Source organism: Besnoitia besnoiti (genome assembly GCF_002563875.1).
Source record: "Besnoitia besnoiti strain Bb-Ger1 chromosome Unknown contig00007, whole genome shotgun sequence".
NCBI classification, from domain to species: Eukaryota; Apicomplexa; class Conoidasida; order Eucoccidiorida; family Sarcocystidae; genus Besnoitia; species Besnoitia besnoiti.
The window spans coordinates 806,062-832,668 of NW_021703915.1; the positions used below are offsets into that span (position 1 = coordinate 806,062).

At 53.3% G+C, this 26,607-nt stretch overlaps 4 protein-coding genes across 4 annotated transcripts; all 4 read left to right on the plus strand.

Annotated features, from left to right (window-relative positions):
* Positions 1 to 1,818: 1,818 nt before the first annotated feature.
* BESB_071410 (uncharacterized protein) lies at positions 1,819 to 2,928 on the plus strand (the record flags this gene model as incomplete). Its single annotated transcript, XM_029365514.1, has 1 exon — positions 1,819 to 2,928. The coding sequence occupies one exon, from the start codon at positions 1,819 to 1,821 to the stop codon at positions 2,926 to 2,928; it is 1,110 nt and encodes a 369-aa protein (XP_029217998.1).
* A 1,863-nt stretch (positions 2,929 to 4,791) lies between these two features.
* BESB_071420 (SAG-related sequence) lies at positions 4,792 to 7,244 on the plus strand (the record flags this gene model as incomplete). Its single annotated transcript, XM_029365515.1, has 3 exons — positions 4,792 to 5,613; positions 6,087 to 6,136; positions 6,737 to 7,244. The coding sequence occupies 3 exons, from the start codon at positions 4,792 to 4,794 to the stop codon at positions 7,242 to 7,244; spliced, it is 1,380 nt and encodes a 459-aa protein (XP_029217999.1).
* Positions 7,245 to 9,399: 2,155 nt separating this feature from the next.
* BESB_071430 (SAG-related sequence) lies at positions 9,400 to 11,601 on the plus strand (the record flags this gene model as incomplete). The annotated part of the gene is made up of 2 exons (XM_029365516.1): positions 9,400 to 9,505; positions 11,168 to 11,601. 2 exons carry the CDS (start codon positions 9,400 to 9,402, stop codon positions 11,599 to 11,601), a joined length of 540 nt encoding a protein of 179 aa, XP_029218000.1.
* Positions 11,602 to 15,455: 3,854 nt separating this feature from the next.
* On the plus strand, positions 15,456 to 16,511 carry BESB_071440 (uncharacterized protein; the record flags this gene model as incomplete). The annotated part of the gene is made up of 1 exon (XM_029365517.1): positions 15,456 to 16,511. One exon carries the CDS (start codon positions 15,456 to 15,458, stop codon positions 16,509 to 16,511), a length of 1,056 nt encoding a protein of 351 aa, XP_029218001.1.
* Between the last annotated feature and the right edge of the window lie 10,096 nt (positions 16,512 to 26,607).

Genomic DNA, 26,607 nt, shown 5'->3' on the forward strand with positions numbered 1-26,607 from the left:
GCTGCTTAAGCCACTTGCCTGACACCCGGCATCATCCCCTGTTCAGGAGGCTCTCAGGCTGGTAGGTATGTCGCAACTACTACCGATATCTGTTACGTGGGTAGTGTCCCAGTTCAGGCACGTAAATCTGGGCTGAGTGGAATCGAATTTGTGGCGCTATCCAGAACTCACACGCGCTGCCAGAACCTCACGTATGTTTGGAGAGCCCCGTCGCTCTTTCCGCCTCTGACTGAAGATCCGTTCCCAGCACGCTACTGGAAATTTTCACGACCACCCCACACTACCTTCACAGTGGGCTCGCAGTGTGTCACAATTTCGGATGAGAAGACCTTGCCGTCGGCAAGACGACGCGGTGGTCTTCTGGCACAAGGAGGGAGCGGAGCTCTTGGGCCTGAAGAGACTGACACGGTTGAGAGGCCCCATCCGGTGAAGCATCACGAGGTATTGGACTCGTCGCCGTTTCAAGGCTTCTATCCTCGTGGCACGGAATTGCCGATCGCGTGAATAGCATTTGGCGTGGCGTGCCCGTGTTTTTCTTTTATTGGTGCACACCCTACACTTCTGCCAGATGCGCCACTTCCAACCACCTAAATCAGTGCAGGGATTAAAAAGGACGTCTCATGCGTATGACATCACTGGATCATTCCGCCTCGGCAGCTGCAAAGCAGACTCTTCGATGAAATTTACGTAACAGACATAATGCGCCCCCAAGCGGAAACAGTGACGTCTGAATCTCTCACATAGTGAACATTGTCTGCAGCAGCGCCTGTTCGCCCCCTGGCTCGCCAGTACACAGAAACCCGATGGAGAAGATCCTCGCAGAATGCCTCGATGATGATTTTTCTGCTTGCCTGCAGAATAAGAACATGACATGTTTCACCTGCAATCCAGGTGAGTGCAGCGAGATATGACGGGTTTTTTCCTCATCAATCCACCTGCGAGTTACAGAAGCGTACGCGCATACCGCCGGCTTCCGCCGAGGCATTTCCCTGTGCTGTTGGCTTGGAGGGAAAATAACGACTACAGTGCTCTTGTTTCGAGAGAGGTTGTGCGATTCGCTCACCCACGTGCTTATCACCGGGGCTTCGCAATCAGCAAGGATATTCCACTCCGGACCTGTGAGTGCGTCTCTACTAGGCTCGGGATTTCTCGGTGGTCCGCTTTGTGTGCGCCACCAGCATCCAGTGCTACCCCAAACCCTAATGCGCTTTTCGCTGTTCCTTCATTGACAGCGGCGTCAGCCTTCCGTAGAGTGCGCTGTGTAGCAGACAGATTTTGCCAGAACCGCGAATCAGACTAGCGTTGTCCCCTTCGTGCCACACGTGCTTTCGTGGTCCAGTCGGCGGCCTGCGAGAAAGGCCACCGCACGGCACCTCTGTCACCGATGGTGACTTCTGTCATGGTTTCTATTTCCGCCTTCTAATTAACGGTTGGCTTTTTTCTTCACACAGGGATGCGTTTAAATGTGCCAGCCCTGCAGAACGACTGGAGTTCTGTATCACTGGGGGATCGAGGGGGAGGGTGCCTTGTTCAGCAGTCAGTTGTAGTATAACACGCCGATTCTGCAGTTTTCCAGATCGTGTACAATGATACTAGTGTATTGACTCTCTTGTTTCCTTTCGCTTTCATCATTTCAAGGAGAGGACTGTGCGCATTGTCATATTTGTCGCCGATTGTCGTCAAGAGCCGAACTCAACGTCAGATGCAGAGTCGGATCGGCTCGGTGCGCGGCGTGAACCGTGGCTGTGTTTCGAGGCATCTCCGCGTCACGTGTTTCTGATAGTCAAGAGCCGAAGCTTTTCAACGCATCTTTTCACAATGGTTGCTGACGGCTTTAAAATGAGGGGAGCTGTGGTAGTCTTTGCCGCCATATGTCTGTTGACAGGAAAGGGCAGCTTCGGCTCGAGCCGTGCGGAAGCGGGACAAGACACATGTGACAGTAACAAAGGCGCCGTGAAGTTATCGTTGCCTTCTACAAGTAAAGAGATCACCTTCAAGTGTGGAGGCGGGTTTTCGAACCTTGATCCCAGTCTCACGCAGGTCTATAAGGATGCTGCCCAGCCTCAGGCCGTCGACCTAAAAAATGTCATCCCTGAGGCCCGCCTTACCAAGAACGACAATGAGGGCACCTACACCCTTCACAGCGAGCCGAACAAAAGATCACCAGGGCCAACGACGCTCGTCTATCTCTGCAAAAAACCTAGCAGTGCCGTGAACCCTGGGCACGCACGCAGTTCCGCGGCGGACTCACCGGTCTCCGACGAGCAATGCGTGGTAACCATCACCGTTGCAGGGCCTCCCAAGCCTGAGCCACCCCAGTCTGTGACTCCCCCGCCTGTGAGACCCGAATCTCCTGCCCCACCTTCATCAGTTCCTGACCAACAGGACAATTCCTCGTCAAAGGGCGTCCACATGTGCACCCTTGGCGAGGCCACGACACTTACTGTCTCAAAGGCGCCCACAGAGCTCAAGCTCCAGTGCCCTGAAGGCCATGCTTTCCAGCCCAAAGATCCGTCCACCGTGTTCGAAGGTACAGACAGTCAATGTGAAAAGACACAGACACTGACAAGTCTGGTTCCTGACGCTACGCTGAAACCCGATGCGGAGGACACGGTGTTCACTCTGACTGTTTCAAGGCTCCCTTCAGGATCGACACCCAAGAATCTTTGCTATCGTTGTGAACCACTGCCTGCTGAGGGTGTGCAGAAAGACGGCTCTGTGGCCAAGAGAGGTTGCAGCTTCCGCATCGAGGTCCGTTCCTACGAGCCCGCTGAATCAGGTGCTGTAAGCCTGAGCGGCGCCGGAATTCGCTTCCTTTCGATAGCCGGGGCGTTGATCGGTGCTGGCACCTTCAGACACATGGAAGGAGGAATCCTCGCTACCACGTTCGCCAGGCGTTCGTTCACCAACAAACTGCTGCTTTTCTAAACAGCTACCCTGGGTTCCGGTTATTTTTCTCACGTGCAAGGTTACATGTGCGTTACCCCGATGTTCTGTAAAATCTGCCATCTCTGGACAGGCTGACCTAGCTGAAAGAAGAAAGCGGAGTATAGCGAGCGATCAGCCGGGCGTTCTCCCCCGCTAACGGCGAAGACGTTCCTGGCGCTTCGCCGTTGGCTTGGGTTGTGAAAGCCATGTGATGTTTTAACGTTTAGTGAAGCAGCCAGCAGAGCAGTCTCTGCAACAGTCCGTGTACTTGTACAACGAGGCGAAACGACGCGTGCACATGCCACGGAGTTAATATCAATTGCCTTACACATGGCGGGTGCTCAACACTGCACCAAAGGCGGCTGACGGGATCAGCATGTTACAATTCACTATTCTATGCTGTAGTCGCAGTTGGATGAGCTGCAGGATGAAGCTTATCTAAGCGTAAAAATTGACGGGCGCGTACAGAAACGGTGACGTTCCCGTAGGATAGGTATGGTACTACGGATCTGTTGCAGTTCTGGAGGTCCAGAATAGCGGGTAGGATCGGGTAATGAGCTTACAAGACATTTTGACAAGACGCTTCCCGTAGTTATGATGTGATATGCGAATGAAGACTACCCGCGTTCGCTACTGATACAATGCGCAGTTTGTTCCGTTTGGAGGACGTTGCACTAGAGTGTCGAGGCACGAGGGGAGCCCTAATCGGCATCCGAAGAATACCGCAGAGCGTGGATCGGAAGGCAAGCGCAGTGCACCACCCACACGCCACATAAATCACGTCATGAGAGGCTTGTGAGGAACCAGGTAAGAGGCTCCACGCACACACCAACAGACACCAACTCCAGAAAGCGATGAGGGACAGGGCCAGACAATCATTCACATCCGCCATACTCCTATACACGTTCTATGAGAGTCTTAGCGATCTTAATATCCACAGCTTGGAGCCGGTTAGCCTCCAGCGTCGCGGGGTATTTGAGGGACACGTTTCCGATTCTGACTTTGCTCAGAGGCACGATCTCAGGGGTCTGTCGGAAATATTCACAGCGAATGTGAAGAATCCAAAACCATACTGAAGACTCACTGCCGTTTTACCCAGCTTCCTTCTCTCTGTGTAAACCAAGGAGTCGAAGCAATATCCACCAGTGTGAGTTCATGATGGGTACTCGTATGTCCCTCCAACGAACGTACACAGGCATGCGCGCCCGACAGCCTCTGGTGTAGTATGTCTGATGTTTCTATCCCAGTCGAGAAACAAACATTTTCTTCGTGGAGAAGAGATTCTCCTCCAGACGAGGATGCATGCTGCCTGATTCCAGTTGAATGCTTCTCAACACTGCCGTGTCGAAACCGTTCGCCTCGCATGCAGCGGACGCTTTTCGTGCCGTCAGTTGACACCAAGACAAAATGGCGTTGCAGCGTCCGGGACGCTGTGTCTTGAAGCGAGAATCGACATATTTTACTCATGGTTAATGCTCGTGTAGTTTTTCCTGTGTTGTTCTTTGCTTGTATAAGAAACAGAGTGCACCTGGCACCCGTCGGGCAAGAAGGAGACTTTCTCTGTGGTTTTGGTCAAACTTCTGCTCTGTGTACGCGGAGCCTGCCAGTTGACCCTTTACATGGCGCTCTTTGGAACAGCCTTCTCTCACTTTTTGCACTTTCTTTTCAAGACGGGTATCGTGTGGGGTCTCTGTTTTGCTCGTGAGCCAACCAGCCGCTGCCGCAGGTGCCGATTATCAACTCTAGTCCGCGTTACTGCACAGTTTGTGGCAGCCTGTGGCAACGGAGCTCCCCTTTTGGCACCGGACTGCTCTCAGGCTCGTTCTGCTTGGCACTCACGGCTGTGCGGGTAACACTGAAACCATGGGGTTCTTCAGGGCTTTCGCCGCATTCGGTTTGTTGGCTGGAAATGGAGCAGTCTGTTTGGTCGACGGGACGGGCCAGCAGGGCTCCAAGGACACTTGCGAAAAGAATGGAGACAATCTTGTCCTCCCGTTGTCGGCTACACAGACCTCCCTGACCTTCAAATGCGGACGCACATTTACCTCTCTCGACCCTGGTGCGCTTCACGTGTACAGCAGCGCGGATCCACACACAAAACTCGTGCTTGCAACCGAAATTCCCGGCGCTACACTTCAGAGTCAAGATAACGCCCACACGCTAACGGTCCCGGATCCGCAGAAAAGACCAATAGACAAAATAAGTATCGTATACTACTGCGTCAAGAAGGCCGCGACTCCAGATGAAAAGCCGTTACTCAGGATCCCCTCTCCACAGGCGGCCGAGGAAAAATGCAAGGTGACTATCGAGGTCGACGGGAGGCCTCCTGTCCCAGACGACACCGTCACATGTGAACCTGGTCAGGACAAGACATTCAAAGTCTCGAAAGCGGAGACTGAATTGAAGCTTAAGTGCGAAGGCGACCTCACCTTCACACCAGATGACAACGCGAAGGTGTTTGACGGGAAGGACGGGACGTGCGCGGATCCGGCAGGCTTGGTCTCCCTGGTGCCTGACGCCGTTCTGAAACCCGACGCAGAGAAAAAGACTTTTTCGCTTAGCATTCCTCGTCTTCCTTCTGGCACGGTGCCTAAGGATCTCTGTTATCGGTGCCAGCCGAAAGGAAATACGGAGAACGGAACGGCCGGCTCGGCAGACGACAAGGGTTGTAATTTCCGGATTGAGGTTCAGTCCGTTGAGGCAGGAGCTGCTGGGTCCAGTGGTGCAGATTTTGCGTTTCTCTTCGTAACTGGCGCATTGGCGGGGGTTTGTGCGGCACTGTCTGCTTGAAATGAGAGGAGAGATTCGCTTGCTCGCGAGGCGAGTGGACCGCTGACATTGTATACGTGATGTTCGCACATGTGGGACGGACGAACATCTCAACCTTTTCTGGACCCGCTCATGTGGTGTACGTTCGGTTTCAGACTTTTTGCGCCTTGCTCGAAGAACTGCGTCTAACTTTCTAAAATACTGAGATCCGTGGGGCTTGCCTGCAGGCGTCCCCCTCTGCATAGCTCTCAAGGTGCATCAGACGGACGGCCCTAGGGTTAACCGAGGGGCTGCGCCCAAGACCCTCTGCTGTCGATGCGATCCTCCTGCTGGTGCTAACGCTGACGTGGTTACTACGAGTAATAACGGTTGTCTTTTCTGCGTAGCAGTGTAGGAAGCCGATCAGGCTGCTGGCTCGGGCGCTCATGGGTCACGAGGCGTGAGAATCGTGCTTTCCTCGAGTTCATCGGCTGTGCTTGTGGCTGCTCTTACGATTTTTTTGAGGTCCCAGTCGTCTGTGATGTTTTGGAAATGAATTCATAGCCATCAATAATCCGAAGAAGTTGTGAGCTGGTCTTCGGTCAGGGGTGCGACAGTTGTGAATGAACTCTGTCCTTCGTGCGTTTTGCTCGGCTGGTGCCGACCTTTTTCGGGATGGACAAAAAAACAAACATTTGAATACATGCTGCACGGATAACTGGCTAGTGCGCTGTCCGGGCTGCGGTTCACTGAGCAGAACCCGGAAGGAGGATAATCGTGACGCGATGCCCAGAAGTTTATATTCCGTCTGAAGTGAAGCAGTAATTGATAGAAGTAGCGAAGCTCACCGGCGAGCTCAACGAAGACTACACCCTGCATTTTGACGAGGGACAAGCGACAAGAAGTCCAACAAAGAATACTCATCCACTACTTTCATGCGAATGGTGGGGCTGCAGCGCTTGGCTCCCGCACCGTGAGAAGTGAGCCTCCGGCGGATCTCATCAAAAAGTGCGCAATCACCATACACGGAGACGCTCGAAAAAAGGCTGAGCCTGGACAGCCAGAACCAGGGCCCGGCCAGCAGCCAACTCCTGGAGGAAGCTCTCCATCGCAAACCGTTCACACCTGCCCTGTCGGCAGAAAAGAGAATCAAAGTCTCGAAAGCAGACGAGGAACTGAAGCTAAAATGCAACGGGGGACTCGCATTTAAGCCTCAGAAGGACAAACAAGTATTCAACGACAAGGACGGCCAATGCAAGAATCAGGAGACCCTGGGCAGCCGTGTTCGTAATGCGGTCATGACGCATGGCGAAGCTGCTACCCCGACGTACTCGCTGAAAGTGCCTCATCTTCCCTCGGGTTCTGAGGACAAGGCTCTCTGCTGTGAGTGTTTTCCGAAACCCGACAAGGAATCGCTGCAAGCTGAGGCAGGTTGCACCTTCCTTGAGGTGCAGAGAGCCGACCAGGCTGCTGAATCGGCTGCCCGTGACCTGAGAAGCGCGGAAGCGGCTTTGTTTTCGATATTCGCGTCCGGCCTTGCTGTGAGAGCGGCGACTGCGTTGAGGTAGAGATCATCCTCAATGGGTTTCTCTTGGAAACGTGTAACACAGTGCATCTATAGGCGCTGTGATTACGACAGTAGCTTCTCTGGAGTTTCTGTTTCAGTCTGCTTCACTAGTTAGGAATCGACAGAGTCAGAGCGATGAGGCAGTTAGGTCGAGCTATTTTCAGCCTCCGCTTCACGTATTGGCCTATCGTGGTACGTGCTGTCTTTTCCATGGGTGCGCAACCCCCCAACGCACACTTTTTCTGCTTGAGTTGAAGACAAACATCCGCCAGCGGGCTGCTGTACCAGTGGAATTGCGCATCGCCGGCAAAGTAGGGTGCTTCCTTGAAGCCCCGCTATGACGCATGCGGCCCAACAGGTTGCCCGTTGAGTAGAAAGCGTTGCAGACTCCTTGTACACTTGCTCGATGCTCGTGTCCACACGAGGATACGAAACCTTATCATCGTTTGCCACGCGGCAGAATTAGTGGGGTCAGGTATAAGCCATAAAGCCACCGCTAAGGTTTTCCGGCAGTCAAATCAACTATAATTCTGATGGACGTACTTTTTCCTGAACTTTTTCCTTCTGGTTATATGTTTGTCAACTGGCACTCGCATTCTCATTGTTGGGCTAAGTGGGGACAAATGTGTTCGCGCGGCTGTTCAATGTAAGCAAGAAAAACTGTGGGGTTTGCCATGATCGGACTGTGTTTCATGCTGCGCTGTGGATGCATTTCCACGCTTAACTCCGTGTACGGCTTCTCTGCGGAGGTACACCAGAGGAGGGAGCAGAGGCGAAAGGGAACAACGCAGTCGCGGGGCAGATGTAGCGGTGGAGTCCCGCGTAACGTGGTTCTTTCGTGCGTTGAGGTTCCAGGATATACTCGATGGGAGTGCTTGCCACGGTATTCGCATCGACTCAAGGGGACAGCAGCTTCGGCATATGTCGGCTCACCATAAAGGCTATGCATCAAATCGGTCGGGGCACTGCGGACGCCGACAGGACAGACGAAGCAACTCCCCGGAAGGACTGCAACTCAAGATATCGGTCAGTACGAGTAGTATGGCTTCAGCTTGGTATATAAGTACGCAACTGAAGAAGTGTAGATACCCTGAGCGGGAAGAGCTCCGTCTACTCCACCCCACCGATCCGAAGTCTTGTGTGCGCGAAATCTTCCGGTAAGGAGGGGCCGGCCAATCTGTCTGAGACAATACAGGGGGCGCAGAGTCGACACCACCCGCGAGAAAGTCTATTTCTTCGAATTCCCCACCCCGACTCCAGGCCTAAAGGGCACACAGCTCTCTCTCGTGAACAGGCTGCACGGCCGTTGAGGACGAGTATGTGGCTCATTCGCCCCCAAGGCCCCTCACCGCCGAAGCTCAACACATGCACGACTTCTGGCGGCGCGACCAACTAAAGCTATACTCCTATGCCAGTCCCCCGCTACACCTGAGTATTTTAGAAAAAGGACTTTCGAATATGCATTAGCCTCTCCGACGCCGAGTCGAAACCGTCCGTCAGAGCGGAGAATCGTAGGCGATCATAGAGACAGCAAAAGAAGCAAAAGTCAATATCCGTTACTGCTCTGATTTCATGGGCAGGATCCCCTTAACTCAAGTGCAATTACTTCTGATCGGCGAGTCATCTAGTGGCAAATCGCGCAGTTAGAATCCAATGTTTCTGTTTTCTCAAGACGTCCTGTCGGATAATTTCTAGCGAGCATGCGCGTGGACTTTTCTCGAGGTGTAAAACGACAGTCCCGGCGCCGGTCCACTCTCATCCGGATATTAGGCACCTCGTTTGCCTCGGTAGCCTTTTTTATCCGTGGTCGCGATCGCAAACGACACTACGAGTCTCTCAGGCTTCCAGCGCAGATGCGCGCCTCGATCCGTTAGATGCCTGTGTCACCACAATCTGTTTGTGTCGCCGTCAAATCTCTCGAACCCGGATACGCACCTTTGCACAGATGAACTGGCATGCACTTGTGCTTCAGTTCATTCTTTTTAAAATAGAATTATGCTTTATTTGCCTTTCAGTCGACTGTAACTGGTACAAGCACTGGGCCGCTGTGCCGTACATCAGATCATTACTACCGGTTCGAACTGAGTAGCCAGCCAGCCAACCTGCGTAGTCTGGATACGAAAAATTGTAGATCGGCAAAATTGATATCCTCCATAATGGTGTTGGCTGGTAGCAGAAGAGCCGGGATCGCGAAGGCTCTCGCCATCACTTGCTTGGTGGCAGGACAAGGCATCAGCCGAGCGGAACCGCCGCCTGTTGACGGTAAGTGTGACTCAGAAGCTAGCACTGAGCTGGTAGTGCCAATTCCTGAAACAAGTGTCACTTTCCAGTGTGGGGAGGACTTCGCTATTATCGCTTCTCACGAAAGAGCCAACATCTACACAGAGGAATCGAATAGTGAGGACTCGACATTAACGCTGGACACCTTAATCCAGGGAGCGACACGCGAAGACCAGCACAGCAAGAGCAAGATCTACACTCCTCATATTCACGACCCGACAAAAAGACCTCCTGGTGGACGAACCCTCTATTACCTGTGCGAGGGTAGCAGTTGTATGATTAAAATGCAGGGGCACAGCGTTGCAGCTGATGGAACAACAAGGTGGGTGGTAACCATCATCGTAGAGGGTCAGACAAAGCCTGGAACTCCTGCGCCGCAGACCACTCCTATCCCAACAGAACCAAGTCGACCAACTAAACCGGACACCCAGGTCCCGCCGGCAGATGTGCTCGAGCATTGCGGATGGGAAAATAATCGTATCGAAACCAGAACCAGGTCCCACGTTTTCGATGTCGCAGACTGCAACTGTCAAGACAAGCAGCCGCTGGACGCCGTTTTACCCGGCGCTTCTTTGAAACCGTGTCTCCTTCCCACCCCGACTGTGGCCCATTTGATGTGTTGAATCTCCGTTCTCTCGTAAGGTCTTACTCACGTATTCACTAATCAATCTGTGTCTCCGACTCTTTAGCCTAATCCGTGTAAAACAGCATCGATCTTCATCTCGAGGAATCTTTCGTTACTGCCTCTTTGCCACGCGGGCAGCAGTACACTGTCGATACTGCATGACATATTCAGATCACCATAGTCCGTTGTATCGATACCATAGATTTTTATGTTTCTAGTTTCGGTTTTCACTGAAGTGTCCGCCATTTCGTTCGGTTGAGTGCAGCGTGGGAAACCAGATGCGTGCTGTAAGGCAACTTGGGTGTGTGAAGTGCGAGGAGTCAGCGTCTTGTCCGAGATAAACAACGTATAAACTCCCGCATATTCACTACTTTCTGAGTAGTCATATACTTGTTAGAATGACTTGCGGTAGTGCAGAGAAAGTGGGTCTTGCGGTGGCTGCGTTCGTCGCGTTCTTGCTGATAGGAGAGGGGGCCAGTTCAGCGAGCTGTGCCGGAACAAATGAGGACGCCATATGCAACTCAGCAGACCAAAAGCTTGCACCACCAATGCCACTCGAACGAGTGAGCTCACTTTCATTTGCGGAAAGGATTTCTCTACGCTCGAGCCCTCTAACGAACTCCGGGTCTACACAGAAAAGTCAACTTCGCCGGAGGGGGAGCTGCTTGGAAGAATAATCGACAGTGTCTCCCGAAAACCAGCAGGTAACAACAACCACAACAACCAACAACAACCATGGATATACTCTCAGCATTACGGAGGAGAAGAGACCAGCAGACGACACCAAACTCACATACGTTTGTAAAAAGGCATCTGCAGAGGCCGGAGAGTCCGCGGCATTGTCGGTGGGCGCTCGTCGGGAAAAGCCTGTCACCGCGAAAGCGGACAAGTGCATAATAGAAATACGGTTCACGAAAACCCTCAGAATCGACACAGCCAACAAGAAGCGCCAGGCCCCGCTGCACCAAAGGCAGAACATGAGAAGCCTTCAGAGGACGATGTCGCGATGTGCACTCCAGGGCACGACGTAGAAATCAATGTTGCCAAAGCCGGTGCGCTTCTGAAACTGAAATGCGACAGCGAATTGATCTTTCAACCCGCAAACGAGGCAGAGGTCTCCGATGACAACGACGGACAGTGCACGAGGTCGCCGCCCCTGGATACCCTGGTTCCCAAGGCTGAATTGAAAAAGCCCGAAGGTGACAAGTCTGCATTCACGCTGAGTGTTCCTCGTCTTCCTTCGGGGTCTGAGGCCAAGACGCTGTGCTACAACTGCATTCCGATGGTTTCCAAGGAGGGTTTGCGATCAGAGGGTGGCTGTAATATCCGAATCAAGGTGCAGTCCCATGATCAGGCTGAGTCCGTTTCCTCGGATTTGAGAGGCCAGCGAGCTCGGATTCTGTCGATCACTGCCGGTGCGGTTGACGCCGCACTAGCTATTTCGTCAGTTTGAAATGAGCAAACTTGCGTACAAATGTCTTTGTGTTTCCAGCTCGATTCCAGGGAACACGTGTTCTTCAAGACAGTGTTACACTGTGTGCCTGAAAAGCGCCGAGATTCGCACACGGTGGCCAAATGCGGAGCCCCCGCAGGTGGTCGCGAGACGCGGGCCAGGTCACGTGGGACTGGCCCAAGGACGCAGTCAGAACTGGCCTCGACGCCGAGGTGTCTGGCACGTGGCAGGGCCGCGTGCGCAGCCGACGCGCTGGTGGGGTCTCCTCCTCGGGGCCGCGGCGCTCTATCTGTCTATCTGCTTCCCCCGATACATGGAAATGGATTTTTCTCTGTATCTAGCCACATCGATAGCAGACGAGATCTCCCGATTGGATTTAGGTGCCTCGATTGGAACACCAGTCACGTCGGGCTGCGGGCGAGCGTCCAGAGTGATACTTTTAGACGCTTGCCTTGAAGATGACACTGGCATCTGACGCCGTTGCAGCCCATCGGCGGCCCTCTTCGACCTGCATATGGATGCTCTGACGCCCTCAAGAACAGTCACTGGACACTCTTAGCCCACTCGGAGGCAGGCGAAGAAAGTGAAACCCATCCCCAATACACGCACGGCGAAGCATGTCTCAGCTGGAAATTCGGGGGAACAGCGGGGAGTCTCGCAACGAGGATTGAGGTAGGAGCCCGCTGGGAGTATTACTGTCATTTTTCGCGCGGCGTGCAGCTCGGCATGCGCATACACCTCATCCTTGATTGGTATGGGAGGGATGACGGAGGCAGTTTCGGGTTGCCATTAGCATAATAATTTTCACCCCCGAAGGCTGTCTGCTCGTTCCGTAAAGAAACGAGTCTGTTTCATCCCTGCGGGCTGGATGCAAGGAAGCCGCGCGCGCGCAGCGCTGGATCGCCTCTTCTTTGCATTTTGCGATACATGAGCTTTTGTGCCTCCGGCGTTTAATGACATGACAAGGCATGAGCTAGCCTGCGTGCTCATCGCGTAGTTGTTATGCATCGGTGGAATCGACTGCCCATCGCAGTCGTATTGCACGGCATGCGTGCTGGCATGCAACCGGCGAGCGAACAAAACACTCGACATGGTAATCCATCATACAGCTGACCTCGCTTGCAGTTTTTTTTTTTGCTTTGAAGAATTACCTTCAATCATCCACATTTTGCCGCTTTAAAGGTGTTTCATCTTCGTGTCAAACACGAAAAACACCCTTCCTGCAACGAACCTCCGCACCCGCACTCCAACGACGGAAGGCTTGCGCGGAGAATTCGAGCACAGCTTTCAGTTGCGTCTGACGTGTGACTCCTCATTGCCTTGCGTCTTCGGCGATAGAGGAGCGAGCGTCTACCCCGCACTCAATTCGTTCTCCGTGTTGTTGGTCGCGAGCTCGTACTGCAGCTGCGTCGTTTGCGGCGTCTACACCAGCAGCCGTTAGAGAGTTCGGCTCACGGGCGTTTACGGCCGGGGACCTCACTCGTTGTGTTTTCTATGCCTGGTACTTGGCTCTACAGATTTGGCAAGATTGTGCCTGTAGCTGGGAGAACGATAGGATTTGGAGCTCTTTGTTGCAGGCTGTTTGCTGGCTGAAATGGCAGCGAGTCCTCAGCAATCCCAATCAACGAAGGGGGATAACACGTGCGCGTCCGCGGAAGGCCTCAAGCTGCCATTCCAGTCTCACAAGACGCGCTCATCTTCAAGTGTGGGAAGCCCTTCGGGGCGCTCGACCCGTCATATCACCAGTTTCTATCGCCCTGAGTCTCTGAAAAAGCCAGAGAAGCTACAAACGGTTATCTCCGGGGCCGTGCTGAAACCTCCCACCACGAATGAGAGACGGGTAAACACTAACGGTTCCATCTGGCAGCCGACACGCAAAACCAATAGTGCTCATTTATGTTTGCAGGCAGGAATCGAAAGACAAGGATTCCACTACGGTGCGCACTGGCGCGCTGCAACCCACCGTGCAGGCCCCGGCGACGGCCGCGGAAAAATGCCAAATAACCATAACTGTAGCCCCTAAAAAGTGGACCCGGCCGAACCTGTAAAACCGCTTCCCACGCCTACGCCGCCGCAACCACAACCGAATGCCGACGCACCGCAGACATTCATGTTCTCCAGGTAAAGACGAGACAAGTACCGTCTCCAAGCCTGCCACAGAGCTGAAGCTCACATGCACTGACGGACTTAGTTTCGCGCCGCCGGAGGAGGCGAGCGTCTTCAAGGATGCAGATTGCCCGTGCGGAGAGAAGGCTGCTTTGAGCAATATCGTTTCTGGGGCTGTTCTGGAACGCGGTGATGCCGACACGCCGACATTCGCTTAGAAAATTCCTCACCTTCCCACAGGGTCTGAGACTAAGGTCCTTTGCTACAGATGCGCACCCCAGGCTAATCAAGAACCTGGGCGCTCTGAGGGAGGCTGCGCCTTTCACATTGAAGTGAACCCGGTTGCCCAGGCTGAATCCGATGCTTCGGATTCAGGCGGCGTGAGTGCGGCTGTATATACGATACTTGGAGCTGTGGTCGCTGCAGGTACTGCGTTTTTGGTTTGCGGGAACACTGCAGCCAAACTCTACGGAGCAGCAGAATGTAGTGCTGACGCACGTCGAAAATGTCTGTCGGTGGGTGTCTGGCCCTGACACGTATAAAGCAGGATGCACCCAGGCGATATTTGGGAGTCTAGCCGGGCGGCTGCTCCGTTCAATTCACATGCATTTAGGACTCTTCGTGCAGCACACTTCCGTCTGTCGCACCCATGAATCCGTAGTTTTTAGAATGCGTCCATCGGCGGCCAAGCGCGAAAAATGCCTAATCTGGAAGCCCCGCGGCTCCGACCGACTCGCTCACTTCATTTTACCTGCTACATAAACCTTGCTCTGAACCGTGTCCTGCATTCGGTACCAAGCCGCTCACGCAGGGCTACATTTAGAGAGCAGGCCGGCCTCCTGTTCGCAAGTACCTAGGCTTCTAGAGCCCCCATGAACATCGGTGCGTTTTACTACGCTGTGCCCTCGCTGGTACTCAGCATTTGTTTCGAAAATGTTTTAGAGTTTACGGCGACTGTTCCATAGTGAGTGTGAAGAGGTCGGCACCGAATACTGAAGCCTGTTGGCGCTGAGGAGTCGCCCGCAGAATGAAGTGTTTCACTGGAGCCAGCTCCGGATAGAGCCAGATCTCCTGTTCGAAGTCTTTTACACAACGGTTTGCACTCGACGTGCAAAGCGAGAGTTTCCGGAACCGTAGACACGGAAGCACGCTAGATGGAGAAAGTGTAAAATTCCATGGTGTGCGCGTAGATGCATATGGCACACCCACCAAAAGGTGCACAGGTGCGTAGCAAAAATATACATCCGCTGGCGTCGCATGGCTTACGGCCGTTCTGTCTCTATCCGCATGCTCGTCACACTTTTAAGCTTGCAAGGCATGTGCATTGCAGTTGCATCTTGCATTCTTGTCGTCATTTTGTCTCACTCTCATATTTGTGCATTCTTAACGGGAGAATATCCATTTGAATGTTTCGTGTTCCTCTATTCGCCGGGGCACTTGCGTTTTCAGGAAGAGCCCGAAGTGTGACAGTGTGGACATGCATGGTGTGTATCGATTTTCGCTGAGTTATTTATAATACCATTGCTGCTAGTCGCCATCCTTCTTCCCTCTCTTGGTCACACAGAGAGAGCTTGTGCTCCATCAGAGTACCTTCTCGTCCTTCATCAGATAGTACAACGGCGACCCCTGGTCTCGCAACACACTGTAGTTATTACTCTCTCTATGTCAATGCCACTACGGAAAAACACGGTCAAAGCTCAGCGGCCTGGAAACACGGGTGCATCTCATCTCATTGTTGTGAGTTCACAATGACGAGGGGAGGCACCAGAACGATGGGGGTCGCCGCGGCTGTCGTCACTCTCGTCTTGCTGTCAGGAAAAGGCGCCAGCACGGCCGAGCCGGATGATTCACTTGCGAAACGCACCTGCGAGTCAACGGAGAAACCCCTTGAGCTTCCCGTGCCCCTTGGGCAGAATTCACTCACCTTCACGTGTGGGAGCAACTTTTCAACTCTTGATCCTTCCAACAGCGACTACGTTTACGGTACAGAAGACCTGAACTCATCCGTCAAACTGCAAGACCGACTGCCCACTGGAAAACTTGATCACGCCAAAGATACAGGTGTTTGCACTCTCAGCCTGCAGAAAAGACCCGTAACAGAGACGAAACTGGTTTATTTCTGTACCAAAAAAACTGATTCTGGACCTGCTGGACCTTCTGGCCCTGCAGGATCCTCGGACCCCGCGGAGTCTACTGGCCGTGTTCGACGATCTACCCTACAGCCGCCTGCGGACGCGTCCACTGACAAGTGCAAGGTGATCATCACCGTAGCTCCTGCTGAGCCTGACGCCGGCAAAGACGACGTTCACTCGGAACCAGGAAAAGAGGATGCGTCCTCGCCGAACGACGTCTTGACATGCACACCGGGCAAAGATAACATTGTCACCATCTCCAAGCCCAAGTCCCAGGTGAAACTGACCTGTGGAAATGAGCTTATCTTCCATCCCGAGGGCGCATCCAAAAAGGTTTACATGGATGCAAAGGGAAGATGTGACAGCGAGCAACCTCTCACCGACATTATTCCTGACGCTGACCTGAAGCTTGACACCGACGGTGTCTTCGTCTTGAGTGTCCCTCAGCTTCCCGTCGGCCCTGAGTCCACAGCTGTCTGCTACAAGTGCTTACCACGAACAGGCGCGACGGACTCTCGCTCCGCAGAAGGGTGCACTATTCGAGTAGAACTCAAGTCAGCTGCGCAGACCGACTCCGGCGCGGGTATCGCGAGGGGTGGGAGAGGCGCCGTGTTTCCAGTCATTGGGGCCGTGATCGCCTTCTCTGCGGCCGTTCCGCCTCTTGCGTATTAAGAGGACAAGACCGGTGCTCCAAGAAAAGCGAGCAATCCCATGTCTGCCTGTGTAAGCTGCTAGAGATTCGCTGATTCGTCGGCAGCAGCAGTCCGGTGCCTCCACTTAATCGAATCTTGCATTCTGTGCCGCAACTGGTGGCCATTTCCCAACCGGCGATGCCAAGCCGGCAAGGGCGGAGCAGTGAGATCGAATCATGACTGCGCTCTTTTTCGGCTCTGGCATGCCAAAGAAACTTTGCTCGGTGTACGGGGGTGACTCGGCAGCGCGATTTCGTTCTTGGACCTGGTGGAACAATTTCTATAGACTCTTCGCACGCTATATTTGGTTATATGACCCGAAAGTCACGCAGTGAGGTTACACTGGGGAGTTATAGAAGACTTCTTGTATTTGGGTCAGCAAGGCGGAGTTCTGCTACTGTGGTCACAGTCGGCAGTGTTCTCTTGAGGCACCCTCGCACACCTGGATAGAGTCGCCCCGGCTCCCAAAAACCTAAGCGGAAGTGAACAGTACGTCGTCTACCGTCGTAGCGGTGACGAATGTGCGGCGCATCGAGTCCGTATCACCACCTGCCAATTGTTGGTGATCATGACACAACCTCATCTGGAGAAGAGACTTACGGCTTTCTCTTGCTTGTGGCCGTGGCTGCATGACGCTGGCTCGCAGAAGGCCATAGTGTGCGGAGCCTTGTGGAAACCTCTGTTTACCTGCTGCTGGACGAATGCTGGTTCTTGGGTAGGCTGTGCCGACGGCATTGTTTTTTCGGACCCGATTGCTGAAGCCAACATCCGTGTCTGAATCGCCAAGTCCACACGGGGAGCGCCCCGCTTTCGCGTTGACGCTAAACAGGGGGGCACCGGAAAGTGTCCGCCTGAATCCCCCTGATCGCAAAAAATGTATAGAAAATATTTACGCAGGTCGTCAGTCCGGGACCGCTCCAAATGCGGAAGGCACCGCATTAACAAAATAGGCGCAGTGGTTTGAAAGGGGAAATATGCACACACTCTTTTGCGAACGCCTTTGGGGGTGCTCTGCACTCTATTGCACACCTACCGGTCTCCAGATGGCTCTCAAGCTGAGGGCGCGTCGCCTTGACCTCGGAGCAAGACACGACTCACTCTGTCTTGCCCTGACACAGCTGCTTCTCTACAGACGTCTTTTCCACGTCCCTGGATTCAAGGTTTCTGAGGAAAAAAGTGTAGAGTGCTCGGACTGGCACAGAGCGATGTCGACCAGCTTCTTGGTCCCGCCGTAGACTGTTGTGGTGGGTACAAAGCAGTATCGGTATCTGCAGCCTCTGGAAAAAGAGCTTCGCGGTTCTACATCAACAAACGCGTCGGTATGGATATGTGAGTTATGTGCCGGATGCATATTCCCTTGCGTGTTATGGCATAATAGGCCACTTCTTGCTATCTGTGATTCTCCTTGGCCGGCACCGTCGCCGTGAACGGGACACAAATGTGCTTAGAGCTTGTTGTTCCCCAACACCTGTTAGGGTCTGCCGCCGCAGAGAAACGTGACTTCCTGATGTCTCTCTCTACGACAGGCAGACTGTGGATGCTTATTGAACCTGTAAACGGTTACGGATTTTCTCCATCTCTCCACATGGAGCCGCAAACGCCACGTCTGTGATCCCTGTGAAAAGCGGCTGCTCAACATGTTGGCGAGAGCTCCTCCACTGCATATCGCACCACCAACCATCCAAGGCTTTTGTCTGTGATTTACTCGCGTCCACGAAATGGCAAATCGTCTCATGAGGACGGGAACTGAGGCGGCTACGACAGCATTTCTTTTTCTGGCAGACCCGGTGGTCTGTTCACCTAAACCGACAAGGGTCATAGGAAACAAAGAATGCAACACTGCGAATCACGTTCTTGAACTGCCGATGCTACTTGACAACGATAAGCTAACGTTCAAATGTGGACCTAAGATTTGCAAACTCTCTTCCGCTAGCATGAGGCATGTCTACACGAAAGATTCCAATGCAGAACCAGAACTGCTTACGGATATAATCGCTGATGCATCCCTGAAGCAAGCCGCTGAAGGCACAGACTATACTCTCACTGTCCCGCGTGAGAAGAGAAAAAAAGTGAAACCCTACTGATCTTTGTGAAACGTCACCAGAAGAAGACGGCTGAGTTTCCATCAGCTCTCACCGAGAGGCGCCTCTCGGCGCGCTTGGAGAAGAAAAATGTGTGGTCAAATTTAAGGTCGCCGGGAACCCTAAGGCTGAAACCAACCAAGAGGAATCTCCAACCACCCCTGCGCTAAAGCCGCAAACAGAGGAAACACTTTCAGAGCACGACATCGCTATGTGCGCTCCTGGGCACGATGCAGATATTCGTATTGCCAAAGCCGGTGCCCAGCTGAAACTGAATACCCCAAAAACCTCGTCTTCCAGCCCAAAAATGAGGCTGAGATTTACGATGATAAGGACACACAGTGCACGGTCTCGCAGCCCCTGGATACCCTGCTTCCAGATGCGGTGCTGAAGAAGCCTGAAGCTTACCAGTCTTCACTTTCACTGAGTATTCCTCGCCTCCCTTCGGGGGCTGAGTCCAAGGCGCTTTGCTACAAATGCGTTCCCACGGCTCACAATGACAGTGTGCAATCTGACGAGGGGAGCAATTCCCGAATCAAGGTACCGTCCGGTGATCAGGCTGAGCCGGGTGCTCCCGTCTGGGGAGGCGAGATGGCGGCATTTTCTTTTCTAGCGTGTGGTGTGATTGGCGCCGTGCAGAGGGTTCTGTGAGAGCCGGGAACGGACGCGTAGCGCGTGGAGCGAGCTTGTGTGTGCGTTCCTATTTGTCAAAGGTGTTTGAGAATGTAATTTGGAGGCCTGCAACGCTTGGCATACCATTGTCGTAACGTTTTACCGCATCCTCCGTCGAGGTAAGCGGTGAACTGTCACCGTCTGCACCGATAACGCGTTCAAGCCTACTTCGGTCGACAGTTTTCCCCGGCCAGCGACAGCGAGGCAAATGCAGCATTTTCCGTTGAGCCAATGCTGTTGGCATATTTCCCTGCTTGCGGAAGCAACGATCAGGCTTTTGCAGAGCTGTGTAGTGATGTGTAAAATGGACACGGATGCCGTACCCACCCCTCCCAGTCAGCCAAAAGACTCCGCGCTGTTGGGCTTCGCAAGGTAGTGACGGCAGAAGGTCCCTTGTAGCATGCTTCTCCCCGCGGGAGTGAGCGACAAGGTGTTTCGACGGGGAGTGGCTGCAAGGGTAGCCTCCACCGAGGGAATGGCCTTACCAGTGTGATCCTTAACGAAGAGGAGATTGTCTGTGGTCTTGCTCGCCTCAAGCGCGTCCGTATCCCTTGGCTTTTTGATATGCGTCTAGTCCGTATGCATGCTATCTGCAAAATACTAGGCCGCTTGAAGAACTGCGTGCTGCTTCGCGCACGTTGTGCGCTTCCAAAGCCTTGCTGCCGAACAACTGGAGGTCTCGCGACATCGTATGTCTCCGTCGGTATCGACGAAAACACCAGGGGTATGCGAATCCCATCGTCGGGCCATAAAGTCACGCCAGTGCCCAAAATTCTCGGTGCATTCACCAGCATTCCATATCCTAACGTTCAGAAAAACATGTCGCTCAAGTGTGCAAACCGGCACTTCAGTACTCCCCACAGTAACACCGATGTTACGCAGTCCGTGCGTAACACGGACAGGATATTGGCTTCGCCAAGGAGTTCTCCTTGGCGAAGCCAATATCCTGTCCGAAAGTTCCTTCGACCAAGCTTCGCCTCCTTTGGGAAGCACCACTGGTTGCAGTTTGCTCTGCATGGAATACTTCTGGCATATGAAACGAAGGCTATCTGGGCCGGCGACCGCCGTTTCACACTGGCATGGCGGCATGCACCCGCTGTCCCGGGTACCGCAATTTGCTCCTGGCGCTGGCTTTGTCCCATATCTTCTCGTGCCGCGTTCATCATATGGCACTGTCATCCACCGCCGAGGTTACGTCGCCTTGTTAGGCCGCCAGTTTCCTTCTCCCGTCGGAAAGTATGTGGGCGAATGAAGATGGAGGATTTTTTTCTGTGAATAGCGCGTTCACTCGTGTTTTCAGAAGGGAATTTTACTGTCCGCGTCCATGCACGAAAAGGGCTTGCCACCTGAAAGCTTCGAGTTCTGATGCTCGTGGAACAAGCGGCCGACGGCAGGGTGCCCCATCCGCTCTAGACGGGGACGCCACAGCTAAACGCGGAATCGCAGCCGCCACACATTGATGCAGCACTGCCTATGATATAAAAGCGTCCCCCTTTAGTGTCTGGGGGGCTCTAGAAACAGTATGCGATGCAACCGACCATGTAGCATCAGAGCTGCCGACTTGTATGATTGAGTCGTCGCTGTGGTTACGCCGCTAGAGGCGGTCGGGAGAGTGAGACCATGTAGCCACGCCTGCGTCTGTATTGCTTACTCCCCCGTCATTTATGTCAGTCACTACGCAGTACAACTGCCGGCTAGTGCCCGTGGGTTGCTTCCGCATAGCTGCAGTATCATGCCTCGCGAGCGCTGATACAGGTGCCCGAGTTATGTGTGTATCCGTCTCAGTTCCAGCACCGTCGCTTTTGGGTGAAACTGCCGAACCGTGTCTATCCGTCTCCCTGTGGTTTTCTATTTATTTGCGCGTGTTCTGCAGAGACATCGCTAGCCCTATCCGCTAGCGACACTTCTTCATAAGGACTGGTGGGTAATGAGGGAGTCTCGAGGTGTGCGGTCCCGAGCAAGGTGGGTACTGGCTCGCACATGCAGTCGATATCTGATTCCGTTCGACCCGCTGGTGTCTCCTGTTCGCAGCGGCATGACGAGCAAGACACCGTAGATTCTTACTGACCGCGAAAGTGATCCATCCGTGTCTCGCCAGTGGCGTGCTTCTTCCTTGTCGGATGCTCCATACTTGGGGGGTATTGCGTCAACAATGGGAATGCGTGAACCTTCTATAGCCAGAGCTGGAGCACGATTCCTTTTCCTGTCTCTTCAAATGCTTGCTGGCGCCACCCTCCAACCTTTCCAGGAATAATACGGAAGTGTCGCCGCGTCGGTTCGCTCATTTCTTTGCAGACGTCCATGACTGCATGGAAGCGATGTGTGCCTCGCAATTTGCTTCTCTGATCTAGATTACCCCGTGATATGTCGTCCTCGTCGTGCACATGCTGCCACAAGGCGCGGATTCGTTGCAGTAATATCTTTGAAGGGTTGACGTCTAGTGTTCTTCGGATACCGACGCAAATAGATTCATACAGTGTGAACATCTCCGTGAACAAGTTATTCGCAGTGTTTCGGCGTAGATGTGACATTGCTTCCATCACCATAATGGTCGCAGGCGGAGTGTTACGAACAGTAGGGGCTCTACTGGGAGTGTGTCTGCTGGCAAGAAAGGGCATGCGGCCAACTGAAGCTCAGGAGCAAGAGAATGGAAATACATGCAGTGGCAGTATTCTAGCGCTGGACCTGCAGACTTGGCAGAACGCCGTAACATTCAAATGCGGGGCCAGCTTCCCCGAGCTCGATCCCTCTGATCCAAAGAATGTATATGCGGGCGATGCCTCAAAGGCAGCAGTTCAACTGGCGAAAATGATTCCTCAAGCAGAGCTCAAAACCGAAAACGGGGCCCATACCCTCACAGTTCCCGCCGCGCAGCAACGGCCAAAACAGACTATACTGGTGTATGTCTGCCAGAAAACTAAGGGGTTTAACGGTGGAGCGAGGAACGACGACCAGGGCGACTCTGCTAATAGATGTGCTGTGACCATCACAGTACAAGGTAACCCCCCCTCGACCCCAAAACCCCCGTCGACTAATGCGCCCCAGCAGGGTAGTGCAAGTGAGCCGCCCCCAGCACGCGCCACTGTGTGCTCCCCCGGTGAAAAAAAAATTTGACTGTCCTTAAACCAGACTCTGATGTGGTGCTTGGATGTTCTGGAGGTCTCACGTTTCAGCCTCAGGACCCCAGTGTCGTCTTTGACGATACAGCCGGTCAATGCCGAGTAACCGAGAAGCTGGCGACGCTTATACCCGGGGTGGCGTTGAATATCAAAGCAGCCGGCACCGCCTTCACATTGGTTGTCTCCAGTCTGCCTCCTGGTTCTGAATCGAAAGCCCTGTGCTATCGATGCCAGGATGCGCCTCAGAAAGAAGGTGGCACACGCGTGGGGCAACGGTGCAGCTTCCGCATTGAAGTCCAGTCAGCAGTTCAAGCTGAGTCGGGCGCCGACGGCTTGAACGGCACAAGAATCGCGCTGTTGTCGGCAATTGGGCTTGTGGCTACTGCTAGTGTAACAGTCTCTCCGCAATGAAAGAATACAACCGGCGACACTGACTGAACAGCCCAGCTGACCATCATCGTTTGCATCGTTTCCTGGTACAACTACATTCTAGAGGGTGTCATCCCGTGCAGTTAGGCACCTCTGCTCAGCGACCGCCAGCCAGTCAGTGTCACAGCTGGCAAAGGGGATTTTCAGGATGATCCCCGAAGAAGTTTGGGTTTCGAGCTACTCTATTGCTCGCCTGTGCATCCGCCGGGGAGGTGGCTTTGAGGTCGTTCTCCTCTAGGATGAACACGGATGCCTTGCAGGGCCACTGGCCAGTCACAATCAACATGAGGAAGCGGAACGCTTGGTGTGCTCTTGGATTCCGGGAAATGTGGGCTACCTAAAACCGGCGTTTCATGCTGGCGTGACGTCGTGCATGCTCCGTGGCGGTCGCGCGTTCGGCAGATGCTGTTTCATGGAATCTACTATCTCTCACCGGAGCCCCCGGCAACAGCAGTGTGGAGCACATGGAATCAATATATCATTGCTGCATATTCCCAGTGAACATCTTCTCAGAGCTGGCAGCACAATCCTTTCGCACACGTCGTGTGCCCCTGGCTCTCGCGCATTGTCAGATGCTGTCGACGGAAAGCTTCCACCAGACGCCTGTGCTCACCACCACCAAGTGCTGCTGAGGAACTTTGCAGAGTCACAAATCCAGATTCGCAACATGCATGCGCGGCATGAATGTTGCGTCGTAGCAGTGAAAAGCGAAAAAGCCACAATGCAGGTCGACGAGCCAGCGATGGATTCATGTCCCCCCCTGTCTTGATGCTAGAATGCGTTTTCACTCCACTAACACCCTTTTTCAGTTCGTACGTACAGGCACAACCGACATTTTCTACTTTCCTCTCGATTTTACAAGAACTCTGGGATTAGCGGAGTTCTATGCGAGCGTCGTTGCCGGTTGATGCACAGCACGGGTGCGCCCAGATGTGCGGTTTTTCGCGTATACCCAATTGGCGTGCGTTCGCCTCATTTGTGGATCCGGTCACCGATTCTGCAGTCGTTGTTTGTACGTTCCGCATGTTCTGGCACCCAAGCACACGACAAAAGCTTGTTATATGAAGATGGTGATCGTGGTACGGATATCCTGTGAGTGAAGAAACGAAGCCTGCCTGTGGCTTATCAACACCTATAAGATGACCCGTGGCAAGGCTTGGCTGTACTGTTTCCGTACTGCAGTGGTGATAAGGGGCATCAGGGCGATGCGCATCTCGGGCGCTGCAGCCGCACTTTGTTTGCTGGGGGCCAATGTCGGTGCAACAGTCCCGCGGAACTGCGGGTTCATACACCTCCCATGCGCAGGCTGGAATTATATTGCCATTCCCAGCAGCTCATGAAGCTTTAACCTTCATCTGCGGAGAGAATTTTCCAATGCTTGATGAGGCTGGCCCAGTTGAACTAAAAGAGGGCCTAGAGATCCCGGGGACATTGGACAACCTGATCCCCGGCGCCACCCTGGATACGGATAACGTCCCAACGTACACTCTCAAAGTTCCTAGCGATATAAGACCAACGGAGGAAATAATCCTAGTGTACATTTGTAAGAAGAACAATGAGAACCGTGATCTCAACCTGAAAAGGCTGGGCAGGTGAAGCCGGAGGCAACTGCCAAGGACTGCAAGGTCGCACTCAACGTTGAACCCAACAAAGACACGACAGCGAGTCCTGACCTCACGCTGCTGGATGGGTCTCAACCGGGAAATGAAAACGAATCCTCACCCAAGACGCCCGTCACACGCACTGCTGGCGGGGACAAGAAAATCGCCGTCTCAACATCCGGCTCTGAGCTATACCTGATGTGCAGTGGAAACCTCACTTTCCAACCTCAGGATCCCACCAAAGTATTTGTCGATACGGACGGCGAGTGACACAGGAGAAATTGCGCAACGTGCTGCCTGAAGTGGTCTTGAAACCCAATGAAACTCGCACCGTGTTTGCTTTGAGTGTTCATCGTCTTCCCCTCGGATCCGAGCCCAGGGCTTTCTGCTATCCATGCGATCCAGCAGGCGCTCGAGGCAGCGAGAGTTCGAAGACGGACTGCAACTTTCGAATTCAAGTCCAGCCATTTGGGCAAGCTGATTCAGGAGGTGAACTCATGTCGGGACTGAGAGCTGTTTTTCTCGCGGTCGTTGGGGCTTTCACACCTCCTGTCGGCGCCGCGGCCTCAGCGTGATGGAACGCTGACGGGTGCCTCGGAAAGAGACATCGGGGATCCTTTCGTGTACAGTGCACGACTGTCGATTTTGCCTTTCGGTCCTTGCGGGTGGTACTGCCTCGCGGCACCTGAAGTTGCCGGATTTCGTTTGCTCAATTCGGGACCTTAGAAACACACTGTGAGAGTGGAAGATCCTGTCCACCGGAGCACATCTTTCCGTTTGTGCTGTTTACATGCGGTACCGCTGCAGTCAGCATGAAGCGCTGCGTCGATTCACGGATGCATGCTGCAGAGTGTAAGGCCATATAGCTTTTTTGGCTTCTCACCACAGCGTTGGGCGGGCTGGTGCGGCTCATCATTGTGAGCCTTCGGTCTGTGCACGTGGGTTATTGAGCTGGTAAAACACAGTGAAGTAAAGTGGTGCCGCCGTGTGACGAATACCGGCGTGCTTCAGGCTCCACTGAAGCTACCCTACTGAGTTGTGTCTTCGCCACGAAGCCATTGCGCATCATTCGTGCCCCAGGTTTTGTTGTTTTCCAATGAGTCGCACGCGGCGACCTTGACACAGGGTGCCCGTTCGTAGTACCCGGCAAGGAGCACGGTTAGCAAAGCCGAAGGCAACTCAGGCAGCTCGATAATCCTGCTCGTCCGCCGTCAAAGAAGCTATGTGGACATCACCGTAAGCCGCAGCAGTTTCAAAACACTTTGGTAAGACTCGCCTGCTTCTGACCAAGAGGAGAACAAACAGTTCGACTGTGACTTGCAGAGTGTGTGCGACCCCTGCGTATGTTGAGGGGTTTTTAGCTCTGATAGCGTTCCCATGGCTTCGTCGGTGTATGCCGTCTGGCGAAGACAGACGGAACGGTAGAACGAACAGGGTCGCAGTTCAGAACCAGAGGAACTGACCAATGCCTTGTGATTTCTTTTGCAGCCATCGCGACAAGGCGACTCTACAAACACTAGCCCCAGAAGTTGCTAATACGAACAGGCTTGGCTGCAGCTTCAACAGCGTAGACACACAGTCACTACAAACTCATGTAGTGTACCACAAAATAGATACAGCAGTTTCATGTAAAACGTGCACAAAGTCACAATGCAAGGCCACCTGCGGGGCAGTAGCCGCAGAGGGCCGATGCCCCAGTCCCACGAAACTGTGGTACCCTCTCTGTGGTTGAGCACGCCAGGCGACCGCAGTCGTCACTTGAACGACAAACGCTGAGCCCGGTCAAAGTTTAGCCGGGAAGGTAGCGTCTAAAAGATATATAACCGATAGTCTCAACTTACATGCACAGATGGACGTCGTTTCCCCAAGAACTAACGCGATCTCGTATTTTCTAGTCCCATTAGTGAACTCTTTTGGTCTGATCCTAAGTACGCAGTGAGCTAACCAGACACAAGGAACTTGACAAGCATTAATAGATTTATATAAACGACAAGGACATGACTCTACTGGAATTTATAATACAGGGTTGAACTGTGGGTTAGTTTCAATGCCCAAGGCAGAGCACTGGATTGGATACCCATGGAACTGTGCTCCCATTAAACAGAATCATAGTATAAGTCACCAGGCACGCAATACCAATCAGATAACAACTAAAGCATCCGCTTCACATCGTA